Here is a 26248-nt window from a genome sequence, read left to right on the forward strand (position 1 = left end):
CCCAGTGAGGACTTCCCAGTCCTCTCCCAGCTCCGTCTCCTCTGCCTCTCCCACGCAGAGAAGGCCAAACCTCGAAACCCACGGATGGATGTACAAATCACAGACAATCACCCCCTTTTGTGCATTGTTGCACCAGCCTGCAGCTCCTTGTGAAAGCCCCAATTTCTGGCAGGCAGCAAGGCCCTGACAGACATCATTTCCCCAGGCAGGCATGAGGCCAGCAGGCACCCAGCAACACGCCTCTGACAAGAGCTGAGTGTCCTTGAGCTCTGAGAGGGGCCAAAACTCCTCTCCCCACTCAGGAATTGGGTCACTGGGCACTTTGTGTCCCTGGTGTTTGGATTGTTGCTGCTGGCATAACGTGTGCTCGTGACATGGTGGGCACACAGGGGATAGGCAGGGCTGCTGGGACACTGCCTGGGCAGTGTGGGGTGATGAGCTGTGCCACTTGTCCCTGCTGGCACTGGGAAGGGAAACAGCCATTGCCATGGCAATGGGATTTGCCAGCTCAGCAGAGCAGGATCAGTGTCCCACATCCACAGTGACAGTGACTGTGAGGAGCTGGTGGCATCATGTGCTGCAGCCACAGCACAGCTCTCTCTCTCGTTCTGGGGGAAGTGACTTAGCTAGGTTTAAGCCTCAGTGACAGTGCAGCTAATGGAAAAGATGGTGATGCAGAAGCTGGAGCGTGAACCAACTGGGAGGGAGGAGCTGAGAGTGCAAAGCCTGAGGTGAGAATCACAGCCACAGTTTGCACTGCGGGCTGCCACCTGATTCATCAAAATGTAGAGCAGGGCTTTGCAGGCAGAGCTCTCTAGGCAGAGCAGAGAGATGGTGAGAGATAGCAGGTGGAGGTGGGGGACAGGAAGGATGGCAGAGTGTCAGCTCATCTCGCCATTTGTGCTCACTCACCTCTCTACAGAGATGTGGGATTAGAAGCGACTCAGAGCTGGAAAATGCTCCACGTGGTATTTGCTCTTTTGACTTTTTGAGCCTCCTCAGAGGCACAAACAAGGACCCAAGAGAGACAGTCACTTCCCCAGACCACGGGATGATGGGTGGGGTCTCATATCATCCCCCTCTCAGTTTGAAGCCATTCCCCCTTGTCCTGGCACTCCAGGCCCTTGTCCAAATCACCAGAGCTCTTCTCATTCACAAGGCCCACAGCAGACATGCATGTCAATGGTGAAAGGAACTGTGGCTGAGCTGCTGCTCCAGCCACTCCCAGCGCTGAGATGGGAGGGCATTGCCTGGAGCCCTTCCAGACCCAGCACCCTGTGAGCAGGGCAGCAGCAGCCAGCACACCTCCCCATAGGGATGCTCACATTTTTTTTCATTTGGAGATGGGGGATGAGCCCTGCTGAACGACTGTGAGGGAAGCTCCTGCACGGCCAGGCATCGAAGGAGAACAAACAAAACCTGTGCACAGCAGGTTTGGACCCCGAGTCCCTGAAACACCACACCCTGTGCCTTTTCTCCCCTTTCACATGCCACACTCAATGCCAAGCTCGCTCCAGTCTCCGAAACACCACACCCTGTGCCCTTTCTCCCCTTTCACACCCCACACTCAGTGCCAAGCTGGCTCCCACAGCGCTGCCCAGCCCCGTCCTGCCCCCAAAGGCCCGTTTTGGTGTCTCACCGACAGCGAGGGGTTGCCCTCGTCCTCCACGGTGACCACCAGGCTGTAGAAGCTCTGGCGCTCGCGGTCCGGCGGCGAGGGCCGGGTGGCGATCTCGCCGGTGACGCGGTCCATGCGGAAGGTCAGGTCCTCGTTGCCACGGGTGATGTAGTAGGAGAGGACGCTGTTGAGGCCGATGTCCCGGTCGGTGGCGCGTACCTGGGCCACCGCCGTGCCGCCGCCGACGTTCTGCGGAGAGACGCCGCGTAAATACCGCCGGCCTCATCACGCATGGAGTAGCTCAGTGGTTGCAGTGTGATTTCAGGGTTTACCTCAGAACCCCGGGTTCCTCCCGTGAAGATTCCCTCCCAGGTGTGTCAGTCACCTCTCTTTTCCCCACCCTGACCCCTGCCGAGCACTGTCTGTCAGTCCTGGAATTCCAGAAGTGTGTGGGGTGATTGGCAGATTCAAAGGATGCCCTCTACCCCCGGGGGGCATTGGGCCATCCAGGTGTCCTTTGTCCCTTGAGACCTCCTGTCCTGTACCTGGCTGGTGGCTCCTTACCCCTTCCCTCCTCCTCTCCCTGGGTTAAAAAGAACAGCAACCATGCTGTCAGGGAGTTCTGTTGGAGCTGGGGCTGGGTTCAGAGGTCTATGGGCCAGAATAAAGCTCTGGATCCAAACCCTCCATCAGAACTGACTCCTTTCCTTCACCATCACCTGAAAGCTTCTCCACAGAGGGAAACCTGAGGAGCAGCCCCTCTTAAGGGAGGAGGCTCCATCCTGCCACCATCAGAGCTGCTGCACTCCTGGACTTGTCCCCACGTGCCCAGCTGCAGCACCCAGCCAGCCAAAAGTGTCCCTGGGGTGGAACACCACACACCCAATGGCCAAAAGTGTCCCTGGGGTGAAACACCACACACCCATGGCCAAAAGTGTCTCTGGGGTGGAGCACCACACACCCATGGCCAAAAGTGTCTGTGGGGTGAAACACCACACACCCATGGCCAAAAGTGTCTGTGGGTGAAACACCACACACCCATGGCCAAAAGTGTCTCTGGAGTGAAACACCACACACTCATGGCCAAAAGTGTCTGTGGGCTGAAACACCACACAGCCATGGCCAAAAGTGTCCCTGGGGTGGAGCACCACACACCCATGGCCAAAAGTGTCCCTGGGGTGAAACACCACAGTGCCACTGTTTGGTTCAGCACCAGGGGTCAGACAAGCCAAGGCACGTCCTGTCTGCTATATTAGTAAATACCAATATTAATTAATAACGTAATTCTAATATAGAGAGGGCACTGATGTGCTTGAGGCTCCAGATACGCTGCCCCAACACGCGGCAGCTCAGCAGAAAGCTGCATATTAGGTCTTATCTAGTCTGGCACAGCCTGGAAGAGCATAAAACCCGCAGTGCGCGCGGAGGTGAAGGCCACGTAATGGACCCAGAGCTCAGCTAATTATTTTTGGATAGTCCCATTATGGGGAAAATCAAAACAGAAATTCTGTTCTTCAACCTGCTCTGAACATGTATTAAATAGATAAGAAAACCTTAACAGGGCAATATCCTTAATGCTAAGCTATAAATCACGAGCTGCAGTTCCTCACAGCTAAGTGGCACTGGCTATTACTCATATTTCATTTTTCATCACCAAATTGAGAATCCCCCCCCGCCTCAGTCCAGGAATTAAAATGTCAGGAAATAAGTCGTCTTTTCTCATGCCTGATTGTGTTTTATTGCTTAATTATCTGTCCCTTGCTAAGCTGCTTCCTGAAAGCCATTCTTATTCTGCACTGCACCGTCTCTTGTGTCACTTTGGTGGCATTTCCATGGGTGTGTAGCCACTTCTCCTTCCGGCTGGTCCCTGCAGCCTCAGGGGCTTAAGTTGCTCATAGAGCTTTTTCCTAGCCCAAAATGAGGAGTACATCACCAATGAGGGCTTTCAAGAGGTCACCAACCCTTACATCACCCTATGTGAGGATGGCAAGGAGTCACCAATCCTTACACGACCCAAGGTGAGTTTTGCAAGGGGACGCCAACCATCAAATCACCAAAGATGAGGTTTGCATGGGGCCACTAATGTTTAAACGACCCAAGGTGAGGTTTGCAAGGGGACACAAACCATCAGATGACCAAAGATGAGGTTTGCACAGGATCACTAATGCCTAAATGACCCAAGGTGAGATTTGCAAGGGGACACCAACCATCAGATGACCAAAGATGAGGTTTGCACAGGGTCACCAAGCCTTAAATGACCCAAGGTGAGATTTGCAAGGGGACACTAACCATCAGATGACCAAAGATGAGGTTTGCACGGGGCCACTAATGCCTAAATGACCCAAGGTGACGCTTGCAAGGGACACTCTACTGTCCCCACCTGCCTTGTGGTCAGAGCTGGCCCCAGGAGGATGGAAGGAGAGGAGCTGGGTGCTCACCTCACTCACGCTGACGTTGTAGCCAAAGGGGCTGTCGATGACAGGGGGGTTGTCATTGACATCCAGGATGTTCACCCGTAGAACATGCTCCTTCCTCCGGGGGGGAACGCCGCCATCTGACGCTTGGATCTGCAGTCAGGGATGGATTTCCGAGGGAAGAGGTGCTATTTTGAAGCTCACAGCTCCAAGCAAAAGAGCCTCGGTGCTCAAACCAGAAGGCCAGGGGGTGAGGGGGTGCTTTGGTGCTGACCCGTAGGGTGTAGTGATCCAGCAGCTCCCGGTCCAGCGGCCGTGCCACAAACACCTCGCCGTAGGTGCCGTTGGTGGTACGGATCTCGAAAGCCCGTCCGATATTCCCCGATGTCAGTGAGAAAGTCACCTGGAATCATCACAGGGAAAGAAAACCAGGGCAGGCAGAGTGATGCTGAGGAGGGAGAAGGGGAAGGAGACCCTACAAAAATAAATCCAGCATCCCCCCAACTTTTGAAAAGGTCCAACGTAGTGGGAGCCACAGGTGTGCTGGCTTGTTGCAGCCACCCCAAAGCAAACAGGGCCAACCCCCCCCGACAGCTCCCATGCTGCCAGCAATTTCTGTTATTGAGGGTGATGGGACCTCATTAATGCTCGTCTGCAGGGTAATGAAAATAACAAATGTCAGAGAGCTTCCTGCTTAGCCTGCCAAGGACTTTGTTGCTGGCCCCCACGGCAGGAGAGGCCACAGCTGGTTTTCAGATTGCAGGGCTCCTTTTGACACTGGTCCCACAGAGCTCTCTGCCCCAGACAGCCCAAGGACAATGCTTTACCTCTCCTGCTGCCTTGCCTGAGGACTCTTGGCACTCACTGCACAATGCCCCCAAAACTTGGCATTAATGACCAGAGTTTGCTCTTACAGGGATGCAGAGGGAAGGGGTTGGGAGGGTGCTGGCAGGGGGATTTCTGTGTCAGGGAAACACTAGACACAGCTTCAGAGAAGTTGGAAGGGATTATCGAGTCCAAATCCTGGCCCTGCACAGGAAAACCCCAGGAATCACCCCATGTGTCTAAGAGCATCATCCAAATGTCTGCTTCCCTACCTGACCATTGCTGCCTGCATCTGGATCTCGGGCCAGCACCAGGGCCACCCTCTTGCCCACGGCGCTGTCCTCGGCCACGCTGACAGACGAGTCAGAGGTGATGTCGAACTGGGGGCTGTTGTCGTTCTCATCCAGGACTGTGATGGTCACCTGTGAGGGGGCACGGGGCTCAGGGCATGGACAGGAGCCAGACCCCTGCCCAGCTGGCATTGACAGCCACCCTGGCACTCTGGCATAACACACCACACCCCTCTGAGGGGCCAACAGTGTGTCATCCATCCCCCACGGGAATGATGCAGCTGTTTGGGCCCAGGAGCTGAAGTGACATCCCTGCCTGTAAAGGAGGAGGAGGAGGAGGAGGAGAAGGAGTAGGAGGGATGCTTGGAGGCTGCAAAAACAGTGCAAGGCTGCTGCATCTCTCAAGCAGTATAATTTTTTGTGGAACATCCTCTGGTTTTTATCCTTCGAATAGCCAGGCATGGAGAAACTTGGACTGCTGCAGGGTAACCCTTTTCTGCTAAACTTTGCCTAATTAACTTTTCACTAGTGATTTCATCCATGCTCACAGCAGCAGGGTCAGGCAGGATTTGTTGTAAAGCTCAAGGGACACAAAGAAGGCAGAGCTGAGTGTGTTCAACTCAACCAGGACAAGCTGGGTGTGGAGGAGTCCTGAGCTCCCTCCTGGAAAAAGGCACATGAGCACGAGATGCTCGAAGGGGACCTGGCTACCTTGGCCACAGTTAGGCAGAGGAAATGCTCTCATCGAGTTTGCAATCAAAGTGCTGCAGGGCAACACAGAGATGAGAGAGGAAGAGCCTTTCTGTTCCCGGGGATTTATTTATGGGCGCCCCAAGCGCCCAGGTGCGGCCAGGCTGAATGCGACAACATTCCGGGAGGAAGCTGGGGAGCGAGCTGTGAGCCCTGGGGTGATTCACTTATTGTTGCTGCTGGATTCAAAACAGAGAGCCAGGAGCAGGGAGAGCTCATTCAGCCACTGAGGCAGATCCGGCAGCTGCTGTCCCAAGCGCTGGATCAGGGTGCCAGATCAGGATCCTGCTCGCCAGCAGCAGGGGGTCTCACGGGGCTCGGAGGCTGGTGCTGGTGGGACAGGGCTGGAGACCTCCACCCCAGTCCCTCCTTGCAGCTCAGTGTGGACCCTGGGAGGGATTCTGGTCTCCAGCACGCTTACCTTCTGTTGGAGGAAAGCAGAGGGAGAAACAGAGAACACAAACAATGAGGAGTTAGCGAGGGATGAGGAAGTGTGGGTTAACCCTGCATCCTACCACAGCACTGCCAGGGGTCATGGGTACTAGCCCTCTGCAGCAATTTGGAGGCTCCAATGTTGGGGCATCTCTTTGTTTTTTCCCAGCTGAGGCTGGCATATCTGCCCCTCACCCTGGGAGAGGTTCAGACAAGAGGACAGTGCTGTGTGGAGAGCAGAGCCATCGGCACCCATGGGATGGCCCTGCACCCGGCAGAGAAATGCAAATCAGCCCCTGCCTGGCTGCCTGTGAAACTGCTAAATATAACCCTCTGAAACACAAACCACAGTGGAGTATTTCAAGGCCTCTAAATTTACCTCCTTCAAAACTGTTTTAGCAGGTTTTTCCCCAAAACAGGGTTTCTGGACCCTGGAAGCTGGAGCAGAAAGCTCTGCTAGGACAGGCTTTCCTGGGAGAGGGAGATGACAGCGGATGGTGGGGAAGCTGGGAGAAGCTACTCACCACTGTGGAGTCAATCTTCGGTCCTCCATCATCAGCCACCACTGTCAAGGTGTAGAAATCCCCTTTCTCTCGGTCCACCTGGCCTTTGACCGTGATCACTCCCTGCCAAGCATGAGCAACAGCTGTGCTGGCCACCAAAACCAAAGCTCACATTGCCCAAAAAAGCCAGGAGGGACCATGCTGTGGCTACTTACCGTGATCCCATTGATTTTGAAGAGGGAGAGGGCCTGGGGGTTGGTGTTGGGGTCGAACTTGTAGGTGATCTGGTTGAGGTTGTCGATGGAGCGCGCCTGGACGCGGAGCACCTCGGAGCCCAGGGGGATGTTCTCCATGATCACGGCCTCGTAGCTGCTGTTGGAGAACTGCACGGCCTCGTCCAGCTCATTCAGCAGGCTGACGTACACGCTGCAGAAGCCCTGGTTGTTGGGGGGCGCTTGGTCCGTGGCAGAGACGTTCATCAGGTAGCTGGTTTTGGTCTCGTAGTCCAGGTACTCTATGGTGGTGATGAGGCCCGTGCTCTCGTCGATCTCGAACTTCCCTTCCGCGCCTGACACGATTTTGTAGCTCACCAGACCCCCGTTCCCTGGGGAGGGAGCAGGAACTGGAGGTGCTGGCTGCACCAAGCACCCCGAGGAGGCAACACCACTGATGCCTCCCCTCAGCAGAGCCCATCCCACGGGATTTCAGCCCAGCCAAGCCAGGATCCACGCGGTGGCTGACATCACCGCCATCCCCCCCACTGGGTGTTTCCCACCCGCCCTTCCCACCTGTGTCTCGGTCGGTGGCCCGGACCACTGCCACCGAGGTGCCGATTCCCGCCGTCTCCCGCAGCCCCAGGCGGTTGTACTGGCGCTGGGTGAACACCGGCACCTCGTCGTTGACGTCCTCCACGTACACGATCACCTGGGAAGCCCCGGAGAAACCACGCGTGAGCAGGGTGAGCTTGGGGAACCAGCTCTATGTGGTGCTCATGGAGAAACATTTCAGTGTTCAAAGCCAGGCTGGACAGGGCTCAGAGCCACCTGGGCTAGTGGAGGTGTCCCTGACAATGGCAGGGGGGTTGGAACTAGGGTAGATTTAAGGTCCCTTCCAACTCAACCCATTCCATGATCCTGTGATAACCTCTTCTACAAACACCACGTGATGGAGAGTGAGCACAGAGGGTTTAACAGTGCAGATTTAAACAAGCCCTGTGGGTCAGAGTGAGTCAGTCTTTCCCTGCTGGGGAGGAGGCACACTGGGTACATCAATTCCTCCATCCTCTGGGATCCCCTGATCAAACCCCTGGAGACCTCGCAACACAGAAACGCTGGAGACTCGCTGGGAAATTTTGGCTCCAAGTTCAGTGCTGTTTCCCCAGGGAACACATTTCCTTCTCCTGGTTTTCTGGTTGCTGCTGGTGCTGGGGGCACTTCACACTCAGCCAGAGCCCACCCCGCCGCTGGGTCTAATAATAGATACAACTGGAGGGCTGGGTTTGTGGGAACTGTGGGAAGCTGCTGTGCTGCAGCTGAAGACTGTCACCACTGGGTCCTGGATTATTTAAATAGTGCCTGGCCAGGATACACGGTTTTCAGCAGGCTGAGGCTCAGCTTTTCTTCCCAGCAGCAGAGCTGCATCTCACCGGGCGAGCAAGACTCCCTCCGAGTGAATGCTGCCCCCCTCAGCAGCACCAAAAGGTCCCAGGAAAAAAGAAAAATTAAACAACCCCCCCACCAACAAGCTCTTCTCTGTCCACGAGCAGCCCCTAGAGACTTCCCATGCCAGATCTTTCTAATTTCCTGTCCAACTGCGGGCGCAGGGAAGGACCAAGATCGCGAACGTTTTGCGTGAACGTTTTGCGCGAACGGCTGTGCAGCGCAGCCCGTGGGGGCTGCGAGCTCCTCACCCGCACGGAGCTTCTCATGGGCCCCTGCTCCGTGTTGTAGGCCTCCACCTCCAGCACATGGGAGGAATTCTGCTCCCTGTCCAGGTGCCGCACTCCTCGCATCACCAGCCCCGTGCTGGGGTTGATGCGGAAGTGGTTGTGCTCGTTTCCTGGAAATGGGGAAAAAAACGACAGGGATGTTGCCCACTGCCTCCACACCCATCCTGGTGACACACTGAGCCCTCCCTAAGGGGCTCTTTTGGAGGGAGATTATTGAGCAAAACTTCAGCCCCGTCACCTCTGGCTACAACAGATTCAGCTGCATCAGCGTTCGGCCCTGGGTCAGACCAGGAGGAGCTACAGAATTGCATCAAATAAGGAAAATGTGGATGTGAGCCCACGGGAGGCCACAAAGATGCTCTGAGGGCTGTAGCAGCTCTGCTCTAGATCCAGGCTGGGAGAGCTGTTCAACCTGGAGGAGAGCGAAGGCTCTGGGGAGACCTTAGAGCCCCTTCCAGTGCCTAAAGGGGCTCCAAGAGGGCTGGAGAGGGACCTGGGACAAGGGCCTGGAGTGACAGGACCAGTGGGAATGGCTTCAGACTGAAAGAGGGCAGGGAAAGGTGGGATATTGGAATGAAATTCTTCCCTGTGAGGTTGGTGAGGCCCTGGCACAGGCTGCCCAGAGGAGCTGTGGCTGCTCCATCCCTGGAGGTCATGGAGCACGCTGGGGTAGTGGAAGGTGTCCCTGCCCATGGCAGGGGGTTGGAATAAGGTGAACTTTAACCAAACCAAACCATTTAACTACCCAAACCATTCTCTGATTTTAGGATTCTATCTAGCTGTCCATCCATGACAAACCAGTCCCCAGCACTGAGCCCTAAAGCTGAATTCTGCTTAGGCCTGGGAGAAATGGTTCTGTGGGCTCCAAAGTGCAAAAGGATGGCAAGCTCATCCTCCTGAGGCTGGGCAGAGCCTGGGACAAACTCCCTGATGCATGAAGGGGCAGCTGGACTTACCCTTGACAATCCTGTACCACACCCTCCCGTTAATGCCTTCGTCCGCATCCGTGGCTTTCACCTTCATGAGAAAAGCAGAGGAGTAGAGGTCAAGGGCAGAGAATTCCAGACTAGGACAAGTCCTCCTACCCTGCCAAAGCTGGACATCCTTCTCCTCCACCTGAGCTGGAGAGCTTACCAAACAGAAAGCAAAATTAGGTTACTCTCCCCTCATCATTGGACAGCAGGGACTGCGGGCTCAGGAGCCCTTCTCAGCTCCTGGATTGAGGTGGGAGCTGAGCCTCAGGACCACCCCACAAATCCCACGGGTCTGTGTGCTGGAGGAGGTGCCTCCCTCAATCCTGCCCTGCATTCCAAAGCTTGTCCCAGTGGCTCTGCCGCCAAGGATGGAGCCTTGCCGGGATGAGCTGCTCCCGTGCCTGGTGGGCACGCAGCCCGCGGCATCCTGGTGAGTCACCCAAGCAGCAGCACATGGAAAAACTACTAAAGGAAATGTGAATGCAACCAGCCCAGAGCGTCCTTGTGAGCCCCCTGAGCGGGGTGGAGCAGCCCCAGGCTCTGGTGCGCTGCACAGTCCCGGCAGGGACCGGGTCTGCCATCCGCCCCGGGAAAACCAAGGCACGGCTCCCCTCTGGTGTCACTGAACAAGACTGCAGTGCTTTCCCTAAACCCCAGCCAGCAGTCAGCAGCTGGGAAGCGGGACCTGGCAGTGACCAGCAGGGCCAGGGCTTCCAGTCCAGCTGGCACCGAGCCTCTGCATCTTTTCTTGGCAAAACCCACTCCCCACAGAGCACCCACAGCTCGACCACAGCGTGGCCACTCACAAATCCCCGGGGGGAGGATACAGGGAATGCCTGAGCCGTTATTCTCTCCCTACTTCCCTCTGCAAGGCACCTTCTGCCTCTTCCCACAACACTACCCATCAGTTTCTTTTTCCCAGGAAGGTTTGTACCCAGATTTGTGCAGGGAAGAGGAAAGGTTGCTGCAAAGGATGCACATGCAGTGGGAACAGTGAGGGCTTTCACCCCCAGCCCCACACAGGTTGCAGGAGTCAGGGATGCTCCTCTGGAATGTGGTTTTGAGGTACCTTGAGCTTCTCTTGCTCCCTTCCCCCTGCATCAGCAGAAAACTTGGAAAATACTGACCTCTATTTGGATTTCTCAGCCCTGTGCCCACGCACGCTCTTTCCCTCTGTCCCAGACCAGTTTATACCTTGCTTGTGGCTTATTCCATGTTCCACCAAGAACTTCCATTCACAGGGAGGAGTTCTCCCCCCCAAACCAGCTCTTTCACCTGCTGGGATCCCTGAGGCAGAGCTGGGCTGTCTCTTATCCCATGGGATGGGACGGATGGGCCCCACAACAGCAGGCAGGCGATGCCCAGGCAGAGCAGCTGCCTTGGCATGGCACAGGGAAAAGCTATCATGTAGCCAGAGCAGGGAAAACAAAGGGATAGAAGGCAAACTTTTCAGCTTTTTGTGCCATTCCTTGCCCCACAGTGCCCAGGAGAGTGCATTTCAGGATGAGCCAATTGCACCTTGGGCCATCGTCTTCCCAGCTCACCCCGAGCCTGAAGCTCTGCTACATAAATTAGGGGATATGGATCAGCCCAGGCATTTGCTTTTTTTATTAAAAATCTGGAGTTTGCACTAAAGCAAGGCGTGCTCCTGCCAGCCTGCAGCCTGAGGAAAGCTTGGCTGCTGCTGGTTTGACCTGCTGAGGTCCCAAAGGGAAGGTGGTACTTTGACAAACTGTCCCAAACTTGGGAAAACAGTGGCACTGCAGGGCAAGCAGTGGGAGAAAAGCTCTTTCTGCTGCAGGTGGAAAGCACCTAGTGCAGCCAAGCTGAGCTCCAGCCTGTTTTATCCCTCTGCTGCAGGGTGGGCTGCAGGCACAGCCAGCCTGTCCCAGCCCTGGGGGGAAAGATGCCAGAAATGGATGAGGAGGGGCAATAAAAGAATGGGAAAAAAAGTCGATTTTCCGGGAAAAGTGGGAGCAGGCAGGTGCCAGCCCTCCCACCACGGGGGGCTCAGCCCACGACTGTACATTCAGTCATCCTACAGGGACAAATCCTGAGGAAAAGCATCCCGGGGGGAGGACACCGCTCCAGCAGGACCCAGCTCCGGGGCACTGCAGCGCCGGGAAGGGGCTCAGGGCCCCTGGCTCTGCTGGCTCAGGCTGTCCCCACCCGGCTGCCACCTCTGTCCCACCCTCCCCAAAGGGAGGAGGGGGCTGGCAGCCGGCAGAACGCGGTGGGAGAGGCGGCAAGGCACCGGCAGTGCAGGAGGCAGAGCCCGGGCTCGGCCGGCTGTTGAGAGGTAGGGAGCCCAAACCCCCCCGGCAAAACCACTGCCAGCTCCTTAGGTCACCCCCAGGGCTGAGACAGACCCCCGGCTGCCCTGAAAATGGGTGGGGATGCCAAGTTTGGGGTGGGCATGGGGTCAGGCATCCCTCCTCCCTTCCCAGCCGAGTCTCTCCCGGTGATGGGAGAGAGGGAAGGTCCTGCCGAGGCAGCTGAGGCTGATGGGGAGCAGCATCACTCACAGCCCTGGGAACAGAAGCAGGAGGGTCAGGCAGCCGCGGGTTTGGTCCTGCCCAGCATCACCTCCTCCTGCAAGCCCGTGGAAAGATTTAGTGCACTGGAAAAAGTTGGGGAGCTGAAGGAAAAATGTTGCTAAGCAAGCCGGGGAGGGGAATGAGAGCTGCTTTTCATGGGAGCTGTGCCTGAAAACAGGCTTTTCTTTGCAGGAGTTTGAGGAAAGGGAGAGAGAGCAGATGGAAGAACTGCCAAACTAGGCAGCTGGGCCAGGCCAGGGAGCGCTGCTTGGTGCTGGGCAGAAGAACCCTCTCTGCTGCTCAGGCATGAGAATAATTTTTTTCTACCTTTCCACCTTTCTTGAGGGCATTTTACCTCTTGCAATTTCTCTTTTTTCCCCTCCGATCCTCATCTGCCTTGTGGCCAGTGCTGGAGCCCGAGTGCTCACAGGGATGTGTCAGATTTGGACCTGATCAGGCAGGGAATGAATCTTTGGGGAGGATTTCCAGGGCAGAAAAATCTCTTTTAGCCCAACAGGGTGAAGAATATGGAGCCTGGGTGGGACAGTGATGCTGGGAATGGGCAATGCCGTGAAAGCTCTGCCAGCTGAGCTGGGTGTGAGGAGAACCAGGGCATGGCTGAAAAAGCCTGGGAAAACATCAGTGGGATCCCTCCTGATGGGTTTCTATGGAACACTGTCAAGTGAATTTAAAAGACAAACCCTGCAGCCATGAGCGAGGGAGCAAAACCAGCCTGAAGGAATTAAAGAGCCCGAAGGAATTGTCCACGCCTCCTGGCTGGCTCTTAAGGAACAATGGAAGGTCACCACATGCGGTGGTAAATGCCAGCTTTAAGGTAGCCCGGGAAACCTTGATTCAGGCTGCCTGAATCACACTGCAGCCCTGCCTGCTAGCTCTCCTGCCCTGGGCAGCACAGAGGAGCCTGTCCCTGGAGCAGGGGGTCCTTGGGATTGCTGCTCTGTTCCCAAAGCTGAGGGGAAGGAACAGAGCTGCTTATGGAGAAAAAAATACATTTGGGGTGAAGAGAGGTGAAAACATCGCTGTGGAGGAGGAGAGCAGAGCTCCATCCCTGGGACTGCCTGCAATACACACAGGGATTCACCCTCTCAAACTCTGACCCCTTGGTTTTTGCACTTCCCATTTTCCAGGCACAGACCTGGCTCTGACCCATGGAAACAGCACCATCTCCCCAAAGACCCCCAAGCTCTGAGCAGGCTGATACACCCTTAGTGAATAAAACCATGCCACTGATGCCTTCTCTCCACTTTTTGGAAGGTTTTATGGTGAGTGTTTGGCTGCTGCCTCACACACACCTGTGTCACTCTGCAAGAGCAGACCCAGAGACCCTGGCAGCCCCTGCAGCCCTGCCTTTCCCCTCCTGAGATCTTGGTTTTAAATTGGCTCAATCCAAATCCCAGTTTACTGGGAGATTCCCCAGCCACAGGCCAGTCAGAGAGATCTCCCACATCTCCACAGGAAAGTCAGCATAATAAAGCTTTACCTCCAGCACACAGGGTATTGCAGAGGCTTGGCACAAAGAGGATTTCCCCAGCCCTCATCTCCTCATCTCCCTCTGGAGAGATGCCAGCCTCTGGCACAGCCTGGCTGGGGCTGGGGGTGGGCATGTGAGCAAAAAAAAAGGTGCAAAATGCTCTTGGGAAGATCTGACCTGCTGGGGAAAGGAGAGGACAGTCTCCACCAGGTGTTAGGCAGGAGATGTCACTGCTAGCACTCAGGGAAGCTGGTTTGTATCACCTGTGACACATCTGAGCCTGAAAGCAGGTCAGCAAAATGCCTGGCATGAGGATTTTTGGGACGAGTGAGGCTGAGGGTGTTACTCTTCACCCTTGCAAAATAATAAAGACAGTGCTACTAGAATACCACAGCTTGATGGGGACTTATCAGGGCACAGGCTCAACCAACTGTCCAATTTCTTTGGGAGAATAATCACAAAAGCCCCAAATGACAGCCAATTCAACAAACCTGCATTTCTGGGGAGCAGAGGAGAACCAAACCTCAGCAGCTCGTGGGGAGGATTTTGAACTTTCTGTAGTACATGGATATTTATCTCCCAGAAAATCTTCATGCATGTGCTCCCTGAAAGTGTCCTCCCAGAGGCCATAAATAAAGGTAGATTTCTTTGCCAGGTGGTTTTGCACTTCAGCTCAGGGTGGTACTTTGCAAATGTGAACCCCACCTCTGTGCTTTGCCTCCTGGCAAAGCAGATGGAGACCTCCTGTCCCCCTGTGCCACTGAAAACATGGCTGGGAGAATCCTGGACATCAAGGCATGACAAGAGCCCATCAGTTTAACCAGAGGGTGGCTGTCTGTCCATCTTCCACGTGGTAATCACCTGTGCCACTTCTCTGTGTCACCTTGCAGGGAAGATGGACTCTGGCAACGGGACCTCTCCCACCTCACCTCTCCTTGGCCTTCTGGAGCCAGTGCCACCCAGTGCCACCTCCCCTGAGGTGACAGACTGGCTGCCCATCATCGTTGGGCTCATCTGCATCTTCCTGGTGCTGGCCACCCTCCTGACCTTTGTCACCCTCTGCCAGCCAGCGGCGCTGGGCCGGTCCCTCTGGGGTCCCCAGGAGTGGCTGCCCCCCCACCCCGTGGATGCCAGCCAGCCCCAGCTGAGGCTCTGGAAGCGTCTGGGCTCCCTGAGGTGCTCCATCAGCAGCTTCAGGAGGAGCCAGCTGGTGTCTCAGAGCCCCCATGCCTGTCCCAGGAGCTTCTCCAGCAGCCAGGACTGGGACATCATGGAGTCCACCAAAATGTGATCTTGTCCTGCTCCTCCTTCCCAAGCTTTTGGCTCACTTCTCAAGCATCACTTGGTATCCTGAGTAGGGACCCTTTGAGCAACTCATTTCCAGGCTCTGTGACAGGAGATTTTGCAATGTTAGGCTCCCAAATGCTTTCCAGGTTACTGCTTCCTGCCAGGGAAGGTGCAGGCATCCAAACTACACCCACACACAGCTACCACCGGGCAGTCCAAAAAAAAAATCCTGCTGCTTCATTTCTTTTGGAAAGCATTGGACAAGTTGTGCTCCACCTGAACAAACAGCCTGGAAGAGAGTGGGAGCAACCTGGCTACCTGAAGAGAGGCAGCCCAGGGCAAACCTGCTCCCCAGAAAGCAATCCTCAGTGGAGGTTATCCTCTGGAGCAGGTGGAGGGAGGCTCGTGTCCCCATGTGCTGCCTGGTCCCTGTCACCCCCCTCCATGCAGTGAGCTGTGGGCTGCTGTGGCCAATGCATCCCCATCCCTGCTCTCTGGCCCTGCTCTGCCTGGTTTTGGGAGAAAGGGATGGGGAAACATTCAGAAACTCTCTCCTGCTGCCCTGGGGATGTGGGGATGCATTGAAGGGAGAGACTTTCTGTACAAATAGTTCACGCTAAGGGTGCAAATTAAACTGAAGCTGGGTGATGGTTCATTTCTGTTTCTCTTCCATGTTGTTCTGTGGAAAAACAACTTCCCCCAGTTACTTCATCTCTTTTGCCATGGACTTCCAAGGGCATCCCCCTCTTTTGGGAAGCGGGTTCTAAGAAAAGGCACTTTGCTGCCAGTCAGACTCGAGTTCCCTCCATTCCTCCAATTTGCCACACTGGCTCAGTTTTAGGAGTCCTGTGCAGGGACACACCTCCATCCTCGGATTGCAGACTGGTCCCAGAGCATCAGGTACACCTTGCCATGGCACACCAGGTGATGAGGAGCCACAGGATCCCTCGGGGACTGGCTGCCTGGAGCAGACACAGGGCTCCCAGCAAAATTTTGTTGCAGGAGGCAAAAGGCTCCTTTCTTCTCTGCCGGTGACTCATCCTGCCCGCCACAGGCAGGGACAAAGCTGTCCCTTTCCCTGTGCCGGCAGAGGTATTGAAGGCAGGAGGAGCCTTCCCAGGGCCCTCTGCAAAGAGCCTTTGGTGCCTGCTCCAGAAGAGCCCAGGGTTTGAAGGGATGCTGGAAGCCCGTGTGAATGCCCGCATTCATTCCGTGCTCACTGAGCCATTCAGCTCTGCCCACCGCTCCCTCAAAGAGGAACAAAAATGAAAGCAAAGTCCAAATGCTTTTCTCCCTCTCTGAGGGTTTTCCCCCCTCTCTGAGCATCCCTTTGCAGGCTCTCTTCTCCCTCCCCACGGAGATCTCTGCTTGGGAGGAGGGAGAAAGCAGGGATGCAGCCCAAGTGGCCTCGTCAGCAAAGGGCTTGGCTCTTCCCCTCTCACCCCCTGCAGAAATGGGGCGAGTTTCTTAATTTTCCCTTGTTCTTTGCTGCCTTCTCCCTGGCGCTTCCAGCCTGGGCTAGCAGAGGGGTGGATGAGCAAGAACACACCTCACCTTGCCCGAGGGAACAGACAGGGAGGGAAAATCTCTTCCCTGGGCTTCCGGCAGCGCACGGTCATGGCAAAGTTAGTGGGGGACCCCCACCTCCCACACCAGGGTCCCAGGGGAAGAGCCACGTGCCTGCACGATGCTGCTGGCAGCTGGGATGTCCTCGGGGACACTGACTTCGTAGCTGCTCTGCAGGAAGATGGGTCTGTTGTCGTTGACATCCAGCACAGTCACGTACACGGTGGCGGTCCCGGTGCGCCGGTTCCCGGTGGGGCCGTTGTCTGGAGGGACAGAAAGGGGAGGTTCAGTCACCTCCTCTTTGCACAGGAGGTGCTCAGCCTGCTGAAATAACAGGATCAAGATTTCTGAACTAAAACATTTCATCTTTTTGCACCTATTCAAATCCCACACTGAACCATGGGATTTTAGGTTTTTTTTTCCCTCTTTCTATTTTGCAAAACCACCACGCTATTCTGAAAGACAAAGGAGAAGCCAAGCCACCCCCAAGCTCTGCCATGGAGCCCAGTGAGGCTAGAAATGCAACTGATCATTAGAGAGGATTTGCAGTTCCATACACCAAGTGAAGGGACTGCTGGAGCCAGGGATTTGGGAGGTGAAGGCAGCCTGGTGAATTTTCCATAGCTGCAGCTCAGCTCACAGCCAAGGAGCACCAGGATGGGTTGATGTTCAGTAGACAAGGACATGGCAGCACAGCTCTTGGGTTTTCCAGGAAGAATGAGGCACTGGGAAGCATGGATTGGAATTGGATTTTTCCACATGCCTGGCTTGCAGGGAGCACTAAACCCACCCAGCTGGGAGCCTATGGGATCTGGGAAAACACAGGCAGTGTGATCCCCATGGGAGGGGCACAACAGACACTTTGCCCCGTGGGATCCAGTCCTGTGTGCCCAGGCAGCGCAGCATCCCTGCTGCAGCCCCTGCAATGGCACCTGCAGTGCTGTGCCCCCAACATTTCTGTCCAGGCCACTCACTTCTCCTCTCAAAAGGGACATCCAAGTCATCTGGGAACAGGCACATCATTATAAAGCTCTGGGGATGACAGCCAAGTTGAATTTGGCACAGGGACCCTCTGCCTGTGCCAGGTGGCTCAGGGTTAATCAGCAGCCACAGAGCAAAGGGCTGGCATGGCAGGAGGAGAACGATGCTGTGGAGTTGGCATTTTTGGGTACAGGCCTGCCCTGGACAGCATGGAGCCTCTGAGGAACTGGGGGCCTGCCTTCCCTGGGTGAAAGGGAGAGCCCTGGGGCTGGGCAAACCTGGGAGGAGAATACACCCTCTGCAAAAGCCATGCTGGAAGTGGGACATATCAATTCACATGGGCTGTGTAATGTGAGCACAAGGCACAGGCTCTGGTTTGGAGAGCTCCTCAGAGGATGCTGCCCCTCTGAAACACCTGCAAGGGAGCTCCACACGTGCATGGCCACCACATGTGGCTGTGTGGCAGGGGGATCCCTGGGAAATCCTTACCAATGGCCTCCAGGATCAGTGTGTAGGATGCCACGGTCTCCCTGTCCAGACTCACGACCGTCCTGACCACCCCGTCCCTGAAGCCAACGCTGAATTTGCCATCCTGGTTGCCACCTGCAGCAAAGGACAAGCAGAACAGAAACTTGGAATGGTTTGGTTTGGTTTGGGTTGGGTTGTTTGGGTTGGGTTGGGTTGGGTTGGGTTGGGTTGGGTTGGGTTGGGTTGGGTTGGGTTGGGAGGGACCTTAAAGGTCATCTTGTTCCAACACCTCACCATGGGCAGGGACACCTACTAGACCAGGCTGCTCCAAGCCCTGTCTAACCTGACCTTTAACACATCCAGGGATCCAGAAGCATCCACTACTTCCCTGGTCAGCCTGTCCCAAGGCCTGGCTACCCTTTCAGTGAAGAAATTTCTCCCAATATTTAATCTGAACCTTCCCTGGTGCAACTTGAGGCCATTTCCTTGGATTCTGTGGCCTGGGCACGGGGTCAGCCCAGCTGTGCAAGGATGGTTTTGTATCTTGTTCCTGGCAGAGCACCTTCCCTCTGCCTCACAGCACAGGAAAAATCCAATGGCTGTAGGAAAAGCTGGGTCATTTCCTGAATGCTTTGAGGCAGACTGGGGTAAACTGGGCAGGTGAGCTGTGGTACCTGTGGGACAGCACACCCTGATTCACCTGCGGAGTGCCCGGAGGGGCTGGGACATGGAACAGCAGGCTGTTACCATGGGAAAAGTGGCTCTCTGGTGACACTTCTGTTTTTACCCTCTTCCTGAGGGCTCGCTGTGCAGTTTGCAAGTCAAACCGTGACCAGGGGATTCCCCAGCCTCCTGCTGCAGGTGCTGCAGCTGTGGAGTGAGCCAGGCACTGCCCGGGCGGCATTGCTGCCCACCCAACCCCACCTGCCCAAAAATGCCCCAAAATTTATATTTATGCCCTCCAGCCATAAACACTGATGAAAGCCACCCCGGCCCTTGCTCCCTAGCAGTGTTCTGCCCATCCTCAGGCGTTTCCAGGGTCAGCAGAGTGGTCAGCGTGGCCGGGAGCCGAGCGGGGCTGTTCAGCAGAGGGCGATGCCGGACAAGGATTGGAGGGGCTGGGAAAGGCAGAGCTGAAGAGCAGAACACTCTGGCCGAAGTCTGGGGCAGCCTGTGCCTTCCTGCAAGCCGAGTTCCCCTCCTGGCATGGGGCTCCCACCTGTGATGAAGTAGCTGAGCTCAGCGTTCAGCCCGATGTCGGCGTCCGTGCAGTTGAGCCGCACCACCTTGAAATCCCGGGCCACGTTCTCGGGCAGGGACACGTTGTAGACAGCGGGGAAGAAGGTGGGGTTCTCATCGTTCATGTCCAGAACTGAAAAGGGAGAGCAGAGCTGAGTGTGCTGCCAGGCCTGCCCCTGCTGCAGATGCCAGGCTGGGCTCCCAAGCCTCCTGCCTGCTGCTGTCAGCATCCCAGGGAATGACCTGTCGGCATCCCAGGGAATGCCCTGCCTGACCCTCCCTGCCATTTGAGCAGTGGGGGTGCCTGCAGGGTGGCTGTAGGCTGTGTTTGGTTGCCTCTGATAAGCACAGATCACCCTCCTCACAGGCAAAAAAACCATTGCATCACTGAAATTCAAGTTACTGCTTTCACCAAGCCTGTTTCCATCCCCGTTCAAAGGAAAATCTGGGGCTGAAATATAAGCTCAGTATTTCCTGGGGCATGGCAGAGACCAGGAACTTTTCCAAACTCAGGCCTGAGGACAATCCAGGGTCAGTTTATTTCCAGATGCTGTTTATCCTTTTTCGGCACTAGCCTTGCACGAAGCCAGTAAACAGCAAGGCATTAAATTAAAGGCAGGCCTTGCAATAAGGCTCCAGCTCTGAGCTGGGATTGCTCAGCTGGAGGGCTGTCCAGGCACGCAGCTGATGGGAATCACATGCTGAAGCAAAAGAAAAAACGCTGGGGATGGGGGAATGGAGGAAAAAAAAAGATAATTTTGGGTGCCCTGCCAAAACCACCATGTTTTCCCCATCTCTGCAGTGTGTTGATAGCAGACACGGAGCCTGTGGGGATGGAGCCATCCCTAGGCACAAAGCCAGACCTGACCCTGTTTCCAGGCTGTGAAAAGTGCACATCATATGGCTCTATGCAGATATTTACTGTATGTATTTTGTTGTATCGATGAGTAGTGCTGTATTAACATTTTAATAGTATGGTAAATGTAGTTTTGTAGTTAAAAGGTAGCTTTTGTAGTTAAAATAGGAACTATGTATGTGGGATTTTTTTTTTTTTAAGGAAGGAATGAGGTACTTGCACCAGATAACAGCCACGGGATGCCTAAATCTTTCAGAGAAAAATAATTTATTGCTCCATTATCAGAAGAAACGAACTTCTTCCCACCTTGCTCAGCCATGAAGATATTGTTTAGGATTCAGAGGAAGAAGCTGACACTTCCTAGACAGAATCCTGGGCTTGAATGGAATTGCTGCATCATGGATGAGGTGTATGAATATGCAACAGGCTGTTGCTTTTAAGGGTTAATCCTCTGTTAACGTGGGGCCTTTTTTGGGCTTATTTTGCCCAGAAAGAGGTACCTGGACTGTCTGTAACTCTTTGTTTCTATTGTCTTGTATTGTCCTAATCCCAATTGTCCAAATTATTATTACTCTAATTACATTGCTATTTTTATAACAATTTTATTATCATTAAACTTTTAAAATTAAAATAAAAACAAACAAAACCAAGTGATTGGCGTTTTTCACACAGGCCTCAGTGGGTCTCCTACAGAGCCTGCATTTCCTGCAGGGAGGTTTGTCTGAGTCTCCTACAGAGCCTGCATTTCCTGCAGGGAGGTTTGTCTGAGTCTCCTACAGAGCTGCATTTCCTGCAGGGAGGTTTGTCACCACCGTGGGGTCTCGCTGCACCCACCTTTGACCGTGAGGGTGCTGGTGGAGCTCTTGGCGGGCGCGCCGGCGTCGCTGGCCACCACCCTGAGGAGGTACTCAGGGATCCTCTCCCTGTCCAGCACGGCTGTGGAGGTGACCAGCCCGCTGGTGCTGTTGATGAGGAAATCCATGCGGGGCATGCCCACCTGCATGCGGTACGACACCTGCCCGTTGGGGCCCTCGTCCAGGTCGATGGCCACCACCTGGTGGGGAGAGGGAAACAGGAGCTTCTTTGAGCCAGGTCTCATGAGCTCTTGGAGGTCTTATGATAGCTCAGCTACCTTAGAAGGAATAAAATCTGCAGGGTGGCTTTCGTGGCAGTGATGGAAATAAAAAGGTTTTAATACAAGGCAAAATTACAAACTCCTTACAGAGAAAAACTGATTTAGGTGCAAGAGGCCTTCTTGCTCTTGGTAAAACACCTCACAAAAGTGATTGGTTTCTTTGTTCTCTTCTTTTCCTAGTAAATTGCTTAGGTGGGATTTTTTTGGCTGCTGTCCAATTGGCTGTCCCTAAGTTTGAGGTGAAGTCCCCCAGGTCCTATGAAGTGTCTTTTCACCTAATCGAGCAGAGAAACTTCTGGGCTCATTTCCTTTTGTCACTCCATCAACAGGGGGCACATCCCTACAAGAGAGCACCCTGATCATCATCTCCTGGCCATGGAAGCCATGGTACAGAAATCCCAAGTGCCTTTGGCCCCGGGGATGCAGGGATAAAATGGCCTTGGAGGATCCTCCCTACTCAGAGTGAGCCCATGGAGTAAAGGTGCCCAACCCCTTCTGCATCGCCCCTGTTCCACTGCTAGAGGATGGCAAAGAGAAGGAGATGGAGAGGATGGAGGAGGTGGAGAAGATGCAGAGAAGGGAGAGGATGTGTTGCTAGCATGCTTTGCAGAAGCCATGGCAGCAGCTCCCAGGGTGAGGAATGGCAGCAGGGGGACATGCTCACCTGGAAGACAGAGGAGCCCGCGGGGAGCCCCTCGGCGATCTCAGCGACAAAGGGCAGGTTTTGGAAAGTGGGGTCATTGTCATTCAGGTCCAGCAGGTTGACGAAAACTGTGGCACTGCTGGTGGCTCTCAGGGGTGGCCTCCCACCTGCAGAGGCCAGGATTGGGGTCTCAAGGTTAATGCTTGAGCTGCTTCCACCCCTTTTCCCTAAAAAGGAGCCCTCACTCACTCTGCAGACAGCAGTGCAGGAAGGGGGGGGTGGCCCTGATTTGTCATGGGTGATCTGCCACCAATGGACAATTAGAATTATAGAATGGTTTGAGATGGAAGGGACCTTACAGAGAATCTAATTCCAACCCTCTGCCATGGGCAGGGGCACCTTCCACTAACCCATGTTGCTTCAAGCCCCTTCCAGTCTGTCCTGGGACACTTTCAGGGTTAGAGCAGACACAGCTTCTCTGGGCAACCTGTTCCACCACCTTCTTAGTAAAGAATTTCCTCCCAACATCTAATCTCCACCTCTCCTCTTTTGGTTTAAAACCATTCCCCTTTGTCCTGAAAATAAAGAATTATCTTTGTATACCTATCTTTCTTCCTATGGAAAGTTTCCCTACGGCAATATTTCCAGAGAAAAACCCATCAGCTCTGTTTCCCTCACCTGCTCAATTGATTTTCTGGGATGCCAATGGAGCAGGGCTGAGGGGGAGGGAGAGTTCCTCCTGCCTCTCAGGCTCATTCTCAGGGCTGCTACGTGAATGACTGCACTCACATTCAGAGCTTGTTTTAGCAGCAGGTTTAAAACTGCTCCCATTTTTTCACCTCAGAAACACTCCCGCTCAAAACAGGAGAGAAGAAAACAGAAGAGGCTTTGCCACGAAGGCAAAATCAGGCTGGGGAAGGTTCAGCTGAGCAGTGAAAACAACCAGGGTGGGATGGAGGCTTACAGTCAGTGACAGACACCACGATTCTGCGCATGAGCTGCGCCTCCTGGGCGTTGGGGTTCTCCCGGTCCAGCAGCACGCCCGAGGTGCGGATCTTGCCCGTGGTGCTGTTGAGGCTGTAGAACTTGTTGGGAGGTCTGATGCTGTACACCACCGTGCCATTCTCCCCCAGGTCCGGGTCCACAGCCACCACCTGCCGTGGGGGAACAGCACAAAATTACAGGAGAGAGCTGGGAATTCACTGCCCTGGGGAGTCCCCGCAGAGATTTGCTGCTGTCGAGCTTGGCCTCCCTGCACCAGCAGCACAAGGGAGTTCTTCCTCCATCCAGCTCTGTGTTTTCATGGCATTTGCAGAGATTTTGCCCCCTCAAGACCTCTGCTGCAGTGTTAAATCTCCCCAGAATTGGCCTGTGAGCACAGGAGGTAATGGCATGACAAGACACAAACGTGCAGCAATCAAACTGGATTTTCCTCCTTTGGAATAAAACCAGCTAGAAAACGAGGACCCTTTGGAAAAATAAAATAAATGGGACAAAGAGGCACGCCGAGGAACTTGTGCTGCCACATCAGGAATAATTCCTTGCTGGAGTTCTCCTCCACGCCAGATATTTTGTGCTTTATTGCTCTCCCTGTGACCTTTTTAATTACAGGGGACATTTACATTAAAAAACACCCCAATTTCACTGCCCTTATAACTTCCCCAGCTCCCGCTGCTCGTCCCGCAGCTGAATTTACATCGGATCGGTGACAAAATAATTATTTTCCCAGCAACTAATTGGGTTGTCAAAGGCAGGATGACTTCAAGCTGGCACTGAGCAGCAGGGCTGGAGGAGAGAAAACCACTGTGCTCTGGCTCGGGCAGCACTGCCAGACCCTTCTCCCCTTTCAAAAAAAATCTTTTTTTTTTTTTTTTCCTCTTTTTGCAGCCTTCCTCCTTATATGATTTTGTGGATTCTCTTCACTTTTCCCTCATTTATTTTCCATTTTGTTCCCGTCATTTTTCTCTCGGCGTGATGGAATAGAAGCCTCCCCCTCTTCTCCTCTTTTATTTCGCCAGAGGGACTTGAAAGGCTGTAAATCAAAGTCTCTCAGAGAGGTCCTTGAAGGAGGTCGCAGGCGAGGCTAAGAAAAGGAGGATTTGGCCAAAATCCACACAATTTGGAGAGGGAAAAAAAAAAAAATCCCAGGGAAAGAGAAGAAACACAGGGGATGGTCAGCAGCGGGGAGGCTCAGGAGAAGGTTTTAAATGGAGTTCTGCAGGATGGTGCTGGACTGAAGGTGACACTGGTGACACCAGTTTGGAGGTGACCTCCTGCTCCAGCCAAGCCTTGGGGGCAGCCATCAGCCTGGCTCACACGTACCGTGGTGACATCCGAGTTGGGGGGGGTCATTTCCACCAGGTTGATGAAGTATGGCTCGTCCTTCCAGGTGGGGTAGTTGTCATTGATGTCCAGCAGCGTGATGTTCACCTGTGGGAGAGCAAGGGAGCAGAGCTGCTGCAGGAGGCACGGGTTCCTGAGGTGTGGGATGTCCCCTGGGTGTACCCAACACGTGTTTCAGGCTGTGGCAGAGTCACCATCCCTCAGGGGATTTAATAGTTGTGGCACTTGGGGACGTGGGTTAGTGCAGCGCTGAGGGAATGGCTGGACCTGATCCTCTCAGAGACCTTTTCCAACCTCAATTATTCTATGGCTTTGGGATGCTGTGTTCACCCTCTGGAGGGAAAAGCTGCAAAAAAATCAACATCCTGCAACTTTGCAGCCAAGGCTCCTTGGGCATGGCTGAACTGGGTTTTGTTTGTATTTATCTCAGTTAAGAACAACCACGGGGCACAAGGTGTGTCTTCGAACAGCTCCTTCACTGGAAGGGGGATGGAAATCAGTGGGGGAGAGGATGCAGTGGGAATGTGGCAGGAAAAGAAGGAAAAATCCCAGTGGCTGGTAAAAAGCAACAGGAAAAAACCAAGAATAAATGGGAAACCAGGCAAGGGTACATTACACAGGGGGTGGGAGGTGCAGAGACAAGAGCAGGGGCAAGGATGCTGCCCTGAAATGCTGCCTTTCTTCATTTTCCCTGTGACAAATGGCATCCCAGTGACAGCAGCGAGCCTGTGGGATGCAACTTGCTGCCTGGGAGTCTCTCACCTCCCCACAGCACCCATTTCTCCCCAGGTGTCTGAGGAAAAGGGCTGCAGCTCCAGGGCAGCCCCCATCCCTCAGCAGGTCCTAGTGGAGCTTTTCCTGGGATTCTCTGTGTCCCACTGTCACACCAGGCTGAGCTGCTGGTGCCACCCCGTGGTAGAAGAGGCCACTCTGGACACCACAGCCTCCAGGGACAAGCCAAGGCACCACGGTGGTGCCTGGGGAAGATTGCTGACCCACTCCTACTCCGAGCAGCTCGTGTGCTTTACATCACCTGGGGACATTGCAAGGCCCCTGAATGGACCTTTATTCCTGATCAAAAATTATAATTTTGAGTGCCACGTGTATACCTCAGCAGACAAACTTACTCTCCTGCCCTAGTCTCACTGAGTTTTAACATTCTTTTACTTTTTAGGGATCTGGAGGCACCTTTTCCCCCCTTGTTTTGCCTTTTAACAAGGCTATTAGGAGAACACTATCCCATCTGGAGCCCCAGAGGAGATCTCAGCACACAACAGTCCATGCTGGTGCCCAGCCAAGGCCATCACACATCTCTGGGAGGTTCCATAGGGAGCTCCCAGTCTGCTACCTCAGACCTCCTGATGGACAGTTCTTTTAGGGTTATTCCTCAGCACAACCACAAATTTTTCTGCATCCCCCTGTGTCGTGTGGGACATTTCTCCTGCAACCCAACCGGGCATCCCAGGAGCAGGAGCATCCAAATGAATGAAACGTCCAAAGAAATGTGATGCCATGAGCAGTGAGAGAGAGAATCATGGAATAGTTAAGGTTGGAAAAAGACCTCTAAGATCACCAAGGCTGGATCCTTGGCTTTTGATCTCCTGGTATTTCCTGTTGGCTTTGCCAACAATGGGGCTCCCTGAGGCCTGAGAAGGGCAAGGCAAAGCACAAGGCTTCAACGTGCAGCTCCACCAGAACCTTCCCAGGAGCACAGCCATTCCAGACTGGCTGGAAACCCTTGGCCCATGTGAACAGACTAAGGAATAATCACCTGTACCTGCAGGCTCTCCGAGTAAGCCCCTTCTCGAGAGGAACAGAGGGAGCCGAACAAAGGGAGCATTCTGCAGGTGAAATAGGACTCATTACCACATCCACAGGCCCTGGGAAGTCAAGTGCCTCCTGTGTGAGTAGTTTTCCAGGAAAGCAAGCTGATTTCAAAGGTCTGCA

The 26248-nt window shown here is 54.3% G+C and overlaps 2 protein-coding genes across 3 annotated transcripts in view; one reads left to right on the forward strand and one right to left on the reverse strand.

The window, feature by feature from the left end:
- CDH23 (cadherin related 23) overlaps positions 1-26248 on the reverse strand; it is a 196250-nt gene that overhangs the window by 32772 nt on the left and 137230 nt on the right. The window contains exons 21-37 of one of the 2 annotated variants that reach the window (XM_059850905.1): positions 24281-24388; positions 22923-23112; positions 21980-22125; positions 21015-21234; positions 19305-19457; positions 18107-18220; positions 16751-16899; positions 9737-9797; positions 8742-8890; positions 7621-7756; positions 7048-7436; positions 6854-6955; positions 6319-6321; positions 5130-5279; positions 4307-4435; positions 4057-4185; positions 1640-1867 (exon numbers count right to left, since the gene is read on the reverse strand). In XM_059850905.1, the coding sequence (XP_059706888.1) occupies positions 1640-1867; positions 4057-4185; positions 4307-4435; positions 5130-5279; positions 6319-6321; positions 6854-6955; positions 7048-7436; positions 7621-7756; positions 8742-8890; positions 9737-9797; positions 16751-16899; positions 18107-18220; positions 19305-19457; positions 21015-21234; positions 21980-22125; positions 22923-23112; positions 24281-24388 (2556 nt within the window). Of the gene's footprint in view, positions 1-1639; positions 1868-4056; positions 4186-4306; positions 4436-5129; positions 5280-6036; positions 6322-6853; positions 6956-7047; positions 7437-7620; positions 7757-8741; positions 8891-9736; positions 9798-16750; positions 16900-18106; positions 18221-19304; positions 19458-21014; positions 21235-21979; positions 22126-22922; positions 23113-24280; positions 24389-26248 lie in introns of those variants that run through there. The other variant, XM_059850904.1, reaches the window with a different exon arrangement.
- On the forward strand, positions 14679-15074 carry C7H10orf105 (chromosome 7 C10orf105 homolog). Its single transcript, XM_059850757.1, has one exon. The coding sequence runs from the start codon at positions 14679-14681 to the stop codon at positions 15072-15074; it is 396 nt and encodes a 131-aa protein (XP_059706740.1).

This window comes from Haemorhous mexicanus, chromosome 7 (genome assembly GCF_027477595.1).
Source record: "Haemorhous mexicanus isolate bHaeMex1 chromosome 7, bHaeMex1.pri, whole genome shotgun sequence".
In the NCBI taxonomy this organism is placed as follows: Eukaryota; Metazoa; Chordata; class Aves; order Passeriformes; family Fringillidae; genus Haemorhous; species Haemorhous mexicanus.